The sequence below is a fragment of the Suillus subaureus genome (assembly GCF_016647635.1).
Source record: "Suillus subaureus strain MN1 chromosome Unknown BJ212scaffold_30, whole genome shotgun sequence".
In the NCBI taxonomy this organism is placed as follows: domain Eukaryota; kingdom Fungi; phylum Basidiomycota; class Agaricomycetes; order Boletales; family Suillaceae; genus Suillus; species Suillus subaureus.
Window position 1 is genome coordinate 383,523 of NW_024538586.1, and position 14,274 is coordinate 397,796.

Sequence of the window (14,274 nt, forward strand, 5' to 3'; positions counted from 1 at the left end):
CTTCACTTACTCATACTTGCCCTAAACCTCCCATAGTTATTCTGTATAAATATGTGACTCAACCACTGTAGTTCTTTATTTTAATCTTACTAGGTTTTACCTGGAACTTCCATCACTCAAGGCCTCCAATCTTAAGTTATCTGAATCATACTTCAAGCCCAAGATACTCTCTCTGTCTTGGCTTACCTTGAATGTCTTGCTTATTGTGGGCATAGAATCTCACTAGAGGCCTAGGCTCTTATTGAGTTGTCTAGTGTTAGAACTATCCTAGTTCATAACAAGGTTGATATTCAGACTGAGGACTCTACTGGAGTTGTACAGGGGTTATATACTAGATGATCAGTAAGCAAAGGAGTAAGGTTATGTACAAGCATGTGGAAACACATTAGTAAGTGAGACAGAACATAAGTAAATGAACTTGGAGATAAAACTAGTACAAGGATCAATCAGCAAGATGAAAACAGAGATAACCAAGAACTGGAAAGGCAGAGATACCCAAATGAGGATAGGTGCAGGATCTTGGACAGAGGGTGGGAATAGGCCCAGAGATAGTAACAGTTAATATCCAGAGGTCCAGAGATCTGGGGATCTGGAAGACAAGAGAATCCAAGAGGAGGTAAAGTCCAGATGTCTTGCTGGACAGAATGTGGATAGGGTGGATAGGTGTTAAGGTCGCATGCTCAAGGGGGTCGGATCACAAGGGCTTGGCCTCAGCTCGTATGCTGTGCCCCTTTCCTGAGTATGTGCCCTTAATTTCTGGGGGCTAGAACAGTTGTCTGGAGTTTCTGGGATTTGACTAGGGTGGATAACGGACGTCTGGATCTGAAACATGAGATAAATCTGATGGATGTCCGGATATTACCTGGGCAAGCAGATAAGACTAATCTGGACAAAGTCCAGACTAGAAACTAACAGAGGATGGACTACCCTTAAGGTAGAGTTGGAAATGTAGTCTAGGATGCAATCCTAAGACTTGGAATATGACAAGAGACTTATCTCGAGTCTGGAGGACACAGGAATGAGCAGGAACTAAGATGATATTTGAACTGGAGTATTTCCGAGAGTTACAGGAGGTTTATATACTGTAGGTATCATATAGGAATCAGTCAGCAAACATAAAGGCTATGTACAAAGCATATGCAGAGTCTATTAGTAAGTAGGACAGATCACAAATAATGAAGACTGGAAATGAAATGTATGTAACGGATCAATAATCAAAAGGAAAACATGGTTAACTGGAGTCTGGAGACAGGGGCAGTCTAAATGGGGTTGGGTGCTGATATAGGGTTTGGATTCCGGAAGGGAGATAAAGATAGATCAGATCATTTGAGATCCAGATCTTGGATCCAGATATCCAGGGAAGCAGATTTAGAGTTGAGAGTCTGGAATGGCATATGACAATAGGATAGGGGTGTATAGATCAGGCTAGTAGTGAGGATCTGGAGGTCTGGAGCTCAGGGGTAATTCCATAGTGGAGCTAATCCTGCTGAGGTGTGGAGCACACAGCAGAAGAGGATATGGGAATGAGTTACAGTGGCTCAAAAAACTGTCCACATGTTTTGACATTTTTCACTATCTATGATATTGTGTGAGAATGAACAAATGCCTCAAGGACATGCTTATAGCACATTGTAGTATGGCTTCAGGGCTTTCATTTGAGCCCTACACCGTGGGAATCAGTGGAGATATGGTGGAGACATAAGGCTTATAAAATGATGACTCATGTGGACAGTTTCTTGAGTGTATATTAAAACTATATAAATCATTATTTATGACACCACAAAAATCATGCCACTATTATATAAATTATGAAGTGGTGTCATTATGTTATTTTATGACTATATCTAACTATATAAACCAGAATATCTCATGTATCATAGTCATAATCACCATGAAAGCCATCTCCTCTGCTCAAAGAGATAATATCCTCTCTCTGTCTTATGCTGGCCTCTCTGCTCACCAAATTTCCTCTAGAACTGGAGTATGCAAGTCCACTGTGGCCAAGTTTATCAAAGAAAGCCACCCAGACAAGGAAAACTCTTGTGGAGGATGTCCATCCAAGCTTACCTCTACTGACAAAAGGGCTATTATCCAACATATCACTACAGGAAAGGCTGATAATGCTGTCCAAGCCACCCATTATATCAATTCCACCATGACTACCCCTGTCTCTTCACAAACTGTGAGGAATGTTCTCAAGGCAGCTCATCTCAAGGCAGTAACAAAGAAGAAAAAGCCTCTTCTCTCTATCAAACATAGGCAGAAAAGACTAGCCTTTGCCTTAGCTCATCAACACTGGACTGTAGAGGACTGGAAGCATGTTATATGGTCAGATGAGACCAAAATCAATAGGATTGGGTCAGATGGGAAGGTATATGTATGGAAAAAAAAAAAGGGAGATGGCCTAACAGACAGAGAGGTTAATGGGACTATCAAGTTTGGAGGAGGTTCTTTAATGGTATGGGGCTGTATGGGATGGAATGGTGTGGGAATGCTTGCTGAGGTTGAGGGGAAGATGAATGCTGAGCAGTATGTGGACATTTTAAATGACCACTTGCTGCCTAGCTTGGCAGAATCAGGGATTGATGAAGAAGATATCATTTTCCAACAGGATAATGATCCCAAGCACACATCCAGAAGAGCTAAGGAATGGTTTGGATAGAGGCAGTAATTAAAGCCAAGGGAGGTCATACAAAATACTAGAATACCTGGTTATTATTGTAAAATACTTGAGTCAAAAAACTGTCTGCATGAGTTACCATTTTGTGAGCCTTGTATCTCCACTATATCTCCACCGATTCCCACGGTGTAGGGCTCAAATGAAAGCCCTGAAGCCATACTACAATGTGCTATAAGCATGTCCTTGAGGCATTTGTTCATTCTCACACAATATCATAGATAGTGAAAAATGTCAAAACATGTGGACAGTTTTTTGAGCCACTGTATCTCTGATACCCTTAAAAAAACACACACTCACTGTGAGTGGGAGTGTATTGGTGGGTACAAGTGGGGATATCATACCCCAGAGTACACCCATGCTAATCTCTAATGCCAGCTAATATAATATGAAAGGATTGAGTGTGCCTTTGCAAAGAAGTATTAGTATCAGTCTTATTCTATAAATTTATAGCCTTTACACTTTGGAATTGCATGTATAAAATATAGATGCCAAGATAAAAGAGAGCAGGAGTAACTAAAGAACTTGGGAATGCTCACAGACATTCCTAGATAGCTGCACCAAGCTATTTTGCAGCTAGGTTTACCAAAGTGAGTACATTTTATATAATAGTTCTGTTCCTTATCTAATAGTTGCTTTATCACTTTGTCATCCATAGTCCAATTTCCATGCATAGATGGTTGTGTAATTGCAGGGAAGAACTCTTTGAATAGTAGTGGTGAAATTATTGATACTGTTACTGACAATGGAGTCAAGTTAATTGATTTTAAAGTCTTTCATATCTACTAGAACATCATAGCTGAGAGAATGTATGAGGAAGGTCCAGACATACTGTCATTTTCTTAGCTGTTGACTAATATACTGACACATCTGTCTTCATCATACTATTTGTCTGTGACCTTATTCCATTTTGTAATTCATTTGCACCCTTGTAGTGTAATTCTTCTTATTGTTATATCTTCATTGTTTCTATACACCTATTGTACTATAAGGGTTAACAAATAGTATGTTTTTATATTCATGTTCTTGTATTTATGCATTGTAAAAGCACAATATGGCATGACTGGTGTATATCCTCAATAATAGATTTAAAAAAGTGGATTTGAACTTTGTTGTGAGATGATAGTTGTACTTATCGTAGGCAAAAACAGGCACAAAGGTTTGGTTATAAGCCAACATAGTGTTAAGAACCATGTTGCTCAAGGGGGAGAGAGACTGACTCAGAGGGGCTTGGCCTCAGCTCGTATGCTGTGCCCCTTACCTGAGTATGTGCCCTTCATTTCAGAGGAAGTCCAATGATGGTCTGATGCAGTCCAGAGGACTTCTGGAGGCTGGCTACTCTGCTGGAGAGCACTAGAGGACTTCCGGAGGAGTGTGGGAAACATCCAGAGGAATGCAGGAAGTGCTCAGGAGAGTTCCCACTGCAAGGTAATACTTCTACAGGAAACAGGATGGAAGGATAGGAGGTCTGAAGGTCTGGAGGACAGGAGGGCAGGATGATGGAGGACAGAAGGACAGGAGGATAGGATGTCCAAGGGTTAGGAGGACAGAACGTCTGAAGGACAGGATGCCCAGAGGTATGAGGGACAGGAGGGCTGGAGGTCCGGAAGGAATAGGGGCTACATCGGATGAAGTCCGATGTAGAAGCAAACAGAGGTAGACTACCCTAAGGTAGAGTCAGAGAGAACAGGGATTGGACCTAAGTCCAGAAAGAGGGTAAGTGCCGGAAAGGCAAAGCTCCGGCCTAGGGAATCAATCCCTAGGCCTGATGAGTAGGACAGACTTAGGTGGACCAAAGTCCAAGAGAGGATTGGGCAAGTCTAAGCTGATATTCCAACTGAGGAACTACAGGAGTATCTACAGGGGTTATACACTGGACAACATCTGAGGGGATCAGTAAGCAAAGGGGCAAGGCTATGTACAAGCATGTGGAAACACATTAGTAAGTAAGATGGAACATAACTAAATGAACTTGGAGATGAAGACTTGTACAAGGATCAATAAGCAAGATGGAAGAAGAAATAACCAAAAGCCAGAAAGGCAGAGATGCCTAAATGGGGATAGGCACAGGATATTGGACAGAGGGTGGAAATAGGTCCAGTGTTAATATCCGGAGGTCCAGAGATCTGGGGATCTGGAAGACAAGATGGATACAGGACCGGAATACGAGAAGGTGGATATAGTCCGGAATCCGAGACAAGGTGAAGTCCAGATGTCTTGCTGGATGGAGTGTGCATAGGGTGGATGGGACAGGGGGGTATGGATCAGGCAGTGGAAAGGGATCTGGGAATGAGTTGGATATGAAGTGGGGTCCAGACATAGGCTCGGAAGGCGTGGGAATATGATGGAACATGGGTCCAGATTGTGGGATATGACACATAGCTTATATTACTACATTGAAGATATTTAGCATTACTTAACTGAAATGATATGCTGAGAACTCCATTTACTTGTATGTAGATGATTTTATATAGGACTTGATTGTGCTTATAAAGCTGAGGGGGAGGTTGGATTTTTCCAGTGTACCAAATAGATATTCATAGTTTATTTTATCATAAATTTTTCAGGAAACATGATACATTATACTATTCACAAAGCCATGCAATGGTACACTAATATGAGAGCAAATAAAAATTAATTTAAATATCTCAACAGTACATGTACTATTTTTTTATTACATCTATTCACTAAATTTTGGTGGTCAGGTTTACATTTGTGTTGAGCATCATGCTTATGCAGCTTACAATAGATGTTTTTAGTCTCTCTATGAGCTCTTGTTAAGGTTGTGCTCAAGGGTCATGGATCTGAAGGGCTTAGCCTCAGCTTGTGCACTGTATCCCTTACCCAAGTACTTGCCCTTATTTCTAAGCAGTAGAAATTAAGTCCAGGACTTAGTATTAGTAACTACCAGATTCAGAGGTCTAGAAGGTAGGATATTGGACATCCAGATGCAAGGCTAATCCAGATGAAGTCTGAACTAGAAACTAGCATACATGAACTATCCAAAGATAGAGGTGGAAATGTAGACTTTATTGTAAAGGTTGCATGCTCAAAGGGGGTTGATGAGAAGGGTTTGGCCTCAGCTTGTATGCTATGTCCTTTCCCAAGTATGTGCCCTTAATTTCTGAGTGCTAGGAGAGTTGTCCAGAGTTTCTACATTTGACAGGGATGGACATTGGATGTCCAGATCTGAAATGTGAGATAAATCCAGTAGACATCTGGATACTGACTGGATGAGTGGATAAGGCTAATCTGGATGAAGTCTAAACTAGAAACTGACAGAGGATAGACTACCCTAAGGTAGAGCTGGAGATATAGTCTGAGATGCAATCCTAAGACTCAGATATGACAAGAGACTGTCATATCTGCATATCCAGATCTCAGATCCAATCCTTATCCCATCCCAGATCCGATCCACATCTGATTTCCAATCCTATCCACATCTTATCTCCCTCCAACATCTCGTCATCCAATCTGTTCACTTGTCCGGTCTGGTCCACAATTTATCTGAATCCACAACCAGCACTTGTCTCCTTTCAGTAATCCCCTAACTCCAGTATTTTGGTTATCTGTATATCCGTCCTGCTCCCTGATCTGTTACCTATGCTTCATTTCTGTTTCATGATTTGTGATCCATTTCTACTTACCAATAGATTATCCATATGCTTTGTACATAGCCTCAGACTCTGCTGATTGATCATTCCATTAGATACCTATAGTATATAACCTCCTGTAACTCTCTGTAACACCACTACTCTCATCACCCTCCAAGACTTAGGATTGATTCCTATAGTCTATCCGCATCTGCCTCTGTCTATGACAGCCATTACCGCTAGTTTCTAGTCTGGACTCGTCTGTATTAGTCTTACAATACATATCCCTCATCCAGAAGTCATCCGGATCCACTACACTACCTGTCCAACCCTCTGGACATGTTAGTCTTGCCTTCCTGAAATAAGGGGCAATACTTGAGTAAGGGGCACAGCGCACGAGCTGAGGCTAAAGCCCTTAGGATCCATTAACCCTTGAGTATGACCTTAACAGAGACTTAGCTTATAAGGTTTGGGTTCTGAAAGTGAGATATAGACAGATCAAATTATCAGAAATCCAGAGAAGTGAATTTGGAGTTAGGAGTCCAGAATGGCATATGACACTTATAGGAATCAATCCTAAGTCTTAGAGGTTGACAAGAGTCAAGATAACTCAAATCCGGTGATATGCACAAAACTTGTTTTGTATATGATCATGGCAAATTTATGAAATATGCTACTTCTTACTTCAGTCTATGATCATCTCCTGAATTTTCTATACTTACTTCAATTTAGGGGAATCAAAGGGGGATTAGTGCATACACCCCTAAGTTTCTTTACCCCTATTTACTGAGCAAACAAACAAGTGACAATTAGGAGAAATATTAGCTTATTTACTCCATTCTTTTACAAGATCCTTCACACTTTATTCAGAAGTATTTGAGGCCACACACTTGAGCCATATTTGATTACATAAGCAGTATTCATTCTAGTTCTCTTTTAGACACAGGAAAAGTTCTGACCTGCATCATACTTATAGTGAGTGCCTGAGCAGCAGAGAGTTGGTTTCAAGGCCACATATTGGGACAATTCCACTAGTGAATTTGATCTCTATTGCTGGAGATAAGTAAGAAATATCCAAAGGGATATATTATAGCTCTAGTTATTGCATACAGCTGCAACATATTATTCTGAAGGTCATAGGACCCCACCTCATATCCAACTCATTTCCAGTTCTCCCTCCACTGTCTGCTCTACACCTCAGCAGGATCAGCCTAGATGATGAATTGAATTGTAATGAACAAACCATCAAGGTGCAAAGTATGTCTCCTCTTGAGCACACTGCAGTCACTCGTGCCACTTGGACAGATACACCTATCCTACGTCGTCGAGGTGCAGCAGCATCAGAGTTGCTTTCTTGCATCAGTGGCAGCAGCTGCATGATGCAAACGCAGTCACAGAGAAATTGCAGACCCAACTGTTTGACTTGCAAATGAGACTATTTGATGTTGAATGTGAGCATGACCTTACCCAGCTTCATCTGGAGATGATGCAGATGCACTAGCCTCCTCCTAACAAAGCCACTCCCAAAACTCATCACCAGCGCAAACCCAAACCCAAACAGGTGAATTACACCTATTACCCTGATGGCAGCCAATGTGTCATCTGGCACAGCGATCCAGAGATCCCAGCATCTGATGCTTCAGACCACCCTCCAGATTCTCCTCAATACACACACAATTCCATGGTCATATGTTCTAAGAGACAAGAGACTCAGGTGTGCACAGACCTCAAAGGTGAGGCCATGGATGATGCAGATGACCTGCTAGAGAGCAAGTCAGCTTATTCTCAAACACCAGAGGTGTGATCACTGAAGGTACTTGCGCAGCTTAGGTTGATAAGGTGTCATCTCTGACTTTCCTCACTCAAGGCACCCCGCGCAGCTTAATCAAGGTTCCATTTCTCCCTTCCTCCACTCAAGGCACTCATGCAGCTTAGATGAGGGTGTTGTTTCTGACTTCCCTTGCTCAAGGCACTTGCGCAGCTTAATCAAGGTCTCATTTCTTGCTTCCTCCACTCAAGGTACTTGCACAGTTTGTATGAATAGATATATAGAAGTTACAAACTATTTACTCATACTCTAGCATGACATGGAATCATGCGACTTGATCTTTCTGCCTTTGCTCTGAAAACAACATGTTCTTGAAATCACTCCAGACTGCAATATCATACTCCTTCTTGTATAGAGCATGTAAATTGTTCTTCTGCCTCTCAATATGCATCTGTGCGGTGATATCATCCTTGCAGTCACTGTGGAGTCCATAGTATGAGATGTGGGGGTCAAGAACTTCAGAATACACAGATAATTAGCTAGCTGAACCAATTTGCAATGAGAGATGACTTACTAGAAGCCCAGACATAGAAAGGTGACTTGTCAACCTTGAAGTGATAATTACTGAGCTTGTGATGAGCACTTGTCAGTGCAGACTGCAACTTCCATGGTGCTGAATCTGGAAGCACTGCCAAGTCATCTTGAAGTGACTCCTGAAGTCCATGAAAGATTGCATGTACAGAAGATAACATAGGGCACTTTGTTGTAGACATTTGAGTAGTAGTGGAGCAAAAGGCCTTTGACCATTGCATGACTAGCTCAATCCCTGCCAAATCAGCATCAGAGAGTTCATATGGCCTGAGGTCTCAAGTCTTTGCAATGAAGTCATCAATAGCTTGATGAAAATCAAGTGCCTGCCAGAGCATCTGATGTGTGGATGACCAACAGGTCTTGACATCCAAGATAAGCATGAAAGTGACTTGACTCATCGCATTCTCAGCCTTCTTAAGAGAAATCGTGACTGCTGCAAGCCATGACTTTCCATCATTGTGGGCTTGAACAGACCAGTTAGAATCTAGCACAAAAAGATATTACAATGACATACCCAAACTCCAGTCATTCATGATATAATGCATGATGATAGCCAGAAAAGTGAATTGATTACTTGAAGTCCATGCATCAAGAGAAAGGCTGACTTTGGACTCAAGATTCTGTCATATTGATTGGTGCTTGAGTCAACTCGACTCGACATCGACTTACTTCAATCATGTCCTTGACACCTTAAATAGTATCTTCTCCCATCTTCATAATGCAGCACTTGATGGCCAGTCTTCCAGGGATATGAAGTGGAGAGCCTCTGTGGTGTAGTCTAGGAGTGCCTTGAGCTCTGGTTGTTCCACCTCCTCAAATGGCTGGTCACATGCCATGAGTCATTATGTGAGCAGCTCTTTGAACTTGGCTTGATTCCATTCACCGAAAGCCTTGGTGACCTGCTTGTTGAATGTGTGAACAATGTTTACATACCCAGAACTTCTTAACAACAATAGGAAGTACTATTTCAACTCATCAATTGCTAAACAAACAAATGTTTGGTTTGGCAGCTTCCATAACATCTGTCAAGAGATGACACCTGTCAAGTATGATTTTTTTCTTGATGAGATGATCCTTTGTTGCAACTGTATGACTGTATCAACCCTCCATGCACAGGGAAAGCTTCCCCACCATCCACCTGTCCTATGATTCTCTCCTGGTACATGGTGTTATGATACCTACTTCTACTCTTGTTACTACCATGTGATTGCAGACAAAACCAACATTGTTTGCATGTAGTACAGAATACAAGTGTGTAAATGACAGAAGTGACAAATCAAGGTGTGAAATGTCTAGAACACTGTGATAATATAATGAATAAATCAAGTAGCAAGACAGATCAATGAGTGAGTGAAGGAGGAGCACAAGAAAAAAATCATGTCCACCTGCTGTGTTTCTTGCTGACCTCACCCAAGGCACAGAGGATGGTTGGCTCTGTCTCCAACCAAGCCTTGCAGTTCTGGTGATAAGTCGCCTGAATGAAGGAGGTACCACCAAAGATGAGACCAAATAGTACCTCCTGACTAAAGCGAGCTCAGATCATATATGGGAACATGCACAGGAATGACACCCGGAGCAGTAGACTGAGAGAGGGCTGGTTGCTGTATGGATTGTCAGCAAGCTGATAATGAGGAAAGTAGGGGCAGTGTACAATCCATTGCATCATGACTGGTATATCATCCTAAACTCACAGTGAGCACAACTTGTGAAAGATAATTGAAGACGAGCTTACCCTGTCAAACCAGTACAACATGAACTGTTGTTTTGAAGCATGCTCCATCTCCTTTCAGCATTCAGTGATACACGGGTTCATTATTTCCTCTTGAGTGTGTGCATTAAGATCGCCAGCCCACAATGGGTTGAGCTGATCAGTCATGTGAGCAGCCTTGGAAAGCTTGTGGACTGGGAATATGTACATGGCTAAGGTAGCATGATTGCTTGGTTGCAGAGGGTGGGATGGTGGGGGGTGTATCGGTTTTGGAATGGCAAGGAGGTCATGGAATGATGGGAAGGGTTGTCCACCAGTGGCAGCCATTGATGCTTGGAGTGCCTGTTGAAGTTCATGATGTTCATAACTCGTTTCTACCTCAGCATCCTCTAGGTAAAATGAATTGACATCTAGCAGTTGCACATCCATTCATTGATTGTGCATCTCCACACCATGAATCAGACATCCCCCATTTTCTGTGCAATGGCTGAGGGAAGCTAGCCAAATGGTCAGCATAGTACTCCAACCAACCTTCAAGTCAAAGAGGACATACCATAGCCATGGGCTTGCCTTCATTACCATTCTTGTCACTGTGGCAGATTGTGATGGGTACAGCACCACCACAGCTTGTACAGTCAGTGACAAGTCCAGCAGCAGAATGGTGCAGTGCAAAGCTGGAGAGAAAGGCAAGATCCTTTTGCTGCAGTGAAGACATAATGAGGTAGGCACAGGCATCCAGGAAGAGGGGCAGGTGGGTGGGTGGGTGGGCAGGAAACACAGGAAGGGGGCAGATGAGAGAGACAGGTGGGAAGGACAGTGGGAATGGCATTATCATAAGATAGACTTTGGGCAGCACATGAATACAGTATTCCAATAACAGCTGCATGCTGACAGGCAGGGGCAATGCTAACCAGCAATGAGTGCATCGCAAGGGGTGGGCTTTGTCATCAAGCAGTGTTTAAACTCAGCTGTACTCTGCCAGACTTCCTGATGGGCCCCAGAGTTAGGCATCAGAGTCCGCCACAGATTTTGGCCCCAGAGTGTCCAAATCCCTGACATTCCAGAACTAAGTTGATATTCGAACTGAGGTGCTACAGAGAGTTACAGGAGGTTATATACTATAGGTATCTAATGGAATGATCAATCAGCAGAGTCTGAGGCATTGGATCTGAGATCCAGATATGCAGATATAACATCAAGGATAAAAATGGAGTAATGTTACAGTCATATGTACCCCACTTTATTTTCTTTCTTACTTCACATGTACAATATATTGACCGCAACTTGTATCCATATATGTCTTGTTACCTACCATTGTTATCTTGGTCTATGTGCCCAAGTGGCCTATTTAAGCACATAGTTTGTACTATGTTCTGTACTTTAATCTTACTGGGTTTTACCTGGAACTTCCTTCACTTAGACCTCCCAAGCTTAAGTCATTTAAACCATGATCTGAATAAGCACACTTTCCCACCTTATTGAAACTTTGAACCTCTCTTATTTGAGAGAAGACATCACTTGTCACTTGAATTGTTCACTTTTGAACTCTGATGTTAAGAACTACCTTAGTTCATAACTGTTATATGATTATTCACCTCTACAGTGCACATTTCTATGTCCTTTATCTCCAATTACACTTATGGTATCATTCCTCACATTTCTCTAACCATTTACTTGACTTTCTGATCTTCCTAGGATGCCCCTAGGTTGAGTCATTACTTAGCATTGGACTGTGGCTTGTCTGTTTATATTTGTTCACTATACATCACCCATATACTAGAGTCCAGTGCTTGCTACCTCTTTAGCAACTTACTCTGAACTTTAGATACTGTATACTCTTACTCCACTTGAATACACTCTAGATTCTAGTCCTAATCATCTTTGGTCATCTATTAGCCTCTAGAAGCAGCCCATTTTATTCTCATCTTAACACAGAATTCAACGACTTCCAACTTTGTGTTTTATGAAGTGATACACCTGGCCTGGATGCATACTTATGTCAAGGATTATGACACTACCTGGACCCAGGCCAAGGTTCTGAGACATAAATCATACAGATTGCTCAAACAACTTCCTATCCCAGAGAAGCCTTGGAATTCCATCTCCATGGACTTCATCAAGCAACTTCTGGACTCATCAGGCTTTACAGCCATTCTCATCATTATAGATCATCTATGCAGGACAACTAGTTGAAACTACATTCCTTGGCAGAATTTGCTTACAATAACACTCCAAGTGCTATCACTAGAGTCTCACACTTTTTTTGTCAATAAGGGTATCATCTGAACATTTCCATTCATCTGGAACATAACCTCTCTTTGATCTGTACCTGGGATTATGCCATACACCTCAATGAACTTCACCAATTCCTTCAAGGAGAAATGTCCCACACACAGGAATGATATTAAGGACCCATGAACACTAGATGGAAACTCACTCTGGACTTCAAGGTTGGAGATTAAGTCTTCATTACAGCAAAGTACTTCCAGTCCACTTGTCTACCAAAGAAACTCTTGGAAAAAAACTCAGGTTCTTTTGACTATTATATCCCATTCCAGAACTCATTCCTTCACCATCCAACTTCTGGATTCTATGTGCTCCATACATCATATCTTCCATGTCTCCAAGTTAGAACCTGCAGTTCCAAACACTATCCCTAATCATATCCAATCACTCACACCTGAACATCAAAACCCAACACCCAAAACTCGAAAGTTGTACCAATATCTGAGTTTCGAGTCTCGATTTATACACCATGTCTGACATTCACCAAGTACCGAAACCTGACACCTGAAACCCAAAACTCAAACATTGAAATTCAAAACTCTTCACCATGCCAAGTACCGAATGCCAACACCCAAAGTTGCATGTTGGGTGGGTCCAGGTAGTTGTTATCATATACACAGGTGGGCCCAGGTAAATAGTGCAATAAACATAACTGGGTTGAGATAGTTGGATAACATAGGAATCAGTGTGCTGATGTAGGCACCAGAGAATTGAGCACATGGAGTACATACCCACTATATGAGTGCATATACCTACCATCGACCACCAAAGCCCAAAGCCCAAAACCCTGAATACACCATGTCTGACATTCACCAATCACCAATCACCAATCACTGAGTACCAAAGCCTGAAAACCGAAACCCAGTGTGCAACACATCCATTTTTCATTCACCATAAATCACTGAGTCTTGAAACCTGAACACCCAAAACCTGAACACCCAAACACCCAAAACTCCACACTTGAATCTCACAAAAATGTATATAACATGTAAAAAATTTATTCCATTACACAAATCACTGAGTGTTGAGTGCCAAAACCCGAAACCTGAGGCCCAAGGCCCAAAACCCGAACCCTGAAACTCGAGACTTGAAACCTGAGATGTGAAAACCAAAAACCAAACACCAAATCTTGAAAAAATGTATATAACATGAAATTATTTTATTCCATTACACAAATCACTGAGTGTGGAGTGCCAAAACCTGAAACCCGAGGCCCGAACCCCGAAACTCAAGACTTGACACCCAAAATTCAAAAACCAACAACCAAATACCAAATCTCAAAGAAATGCATATAACATGTATTTTTTTTATTTCATTGCACAATTCACTGAGTGTTGAGTGCCAAACCCCAAAACTTGAGACTTGACACCCAAAATTTGACAACCAACAACCAAACACCAAATCTTGAAAAAATGTATATAACATGAATTTTTTTTATTTCATTACACAATTCACTGAGTGTTGAGTGCTGAAGCCCGAAACCTGAAACCTGGTACTACTGACTTCTGAGTGTTGGGACTCAGGACTTGGTAGTCAATATAGGCAAATGATGATGAAATAATGAAAGTTGTTATTATGCTTCACTTCCTTAATGAAAGTTTTAGTCCAAGTCTATGTGAGTGTATTGGTGGTCCTACTGAGTGTCAGTATT

At 41.7% G+C, this 14,274-nt stretch overlaps 2 protein-coding genes across 2 annotated transcripts; both read right to left on the minus strand.

Moving 5' to 3' along the window:
- Window positions 1–8,530: 8,530 nt before the first annotated feature.
- BJ212DRAFT_1375816 (uncharacterized protein) lies at window positions 8,531–8,837 on the minus strand. The gene has a single exon (XM_041336462.1). The coding sequence runs from the start codon at window positions 8,809–8,811 to the stop codon at window positions 8,578–8,580; it is 234 nt and encodes a 77-aa protein (XP_041189897.1). The 5' UTR covers window positions 8,812–8,837; the 3' UTR covers window positions 8,531–8,577.
- A 1,958-nt stretch (window positions 8,838–10,795) lies between these two features.
- On the minus strand, window positions 10,796–11,052 carry BJ212DRAFT_1483896 (uncharacterized protein; the record flags this gene model as incomplete). Its single annotated transcript, XM_041340698.1, has 2 exons — window positions 10,796–10,834; window positions 10,891–11,052. 2 exons carry the CDS (start codon window positions 11,050–11,052, stop codon window positions 10,796–10,798), a joined length of 201 nt encoding a protein of 66 aa, XP_041189898.1.
- Between the last annotated feature and the right edge of the window lie 3,222 nt (window positions 11,053–14,274).

Coding starts and splice junctions, on each gene's coding strand:
- BJ212DRAFT_1375816 (XM_041336462.1), bottom strand. CDS start 8,811: ATGTCTACAACAAAGTGCCCTATGTTATCTTCTGTACATGCAATCTTT.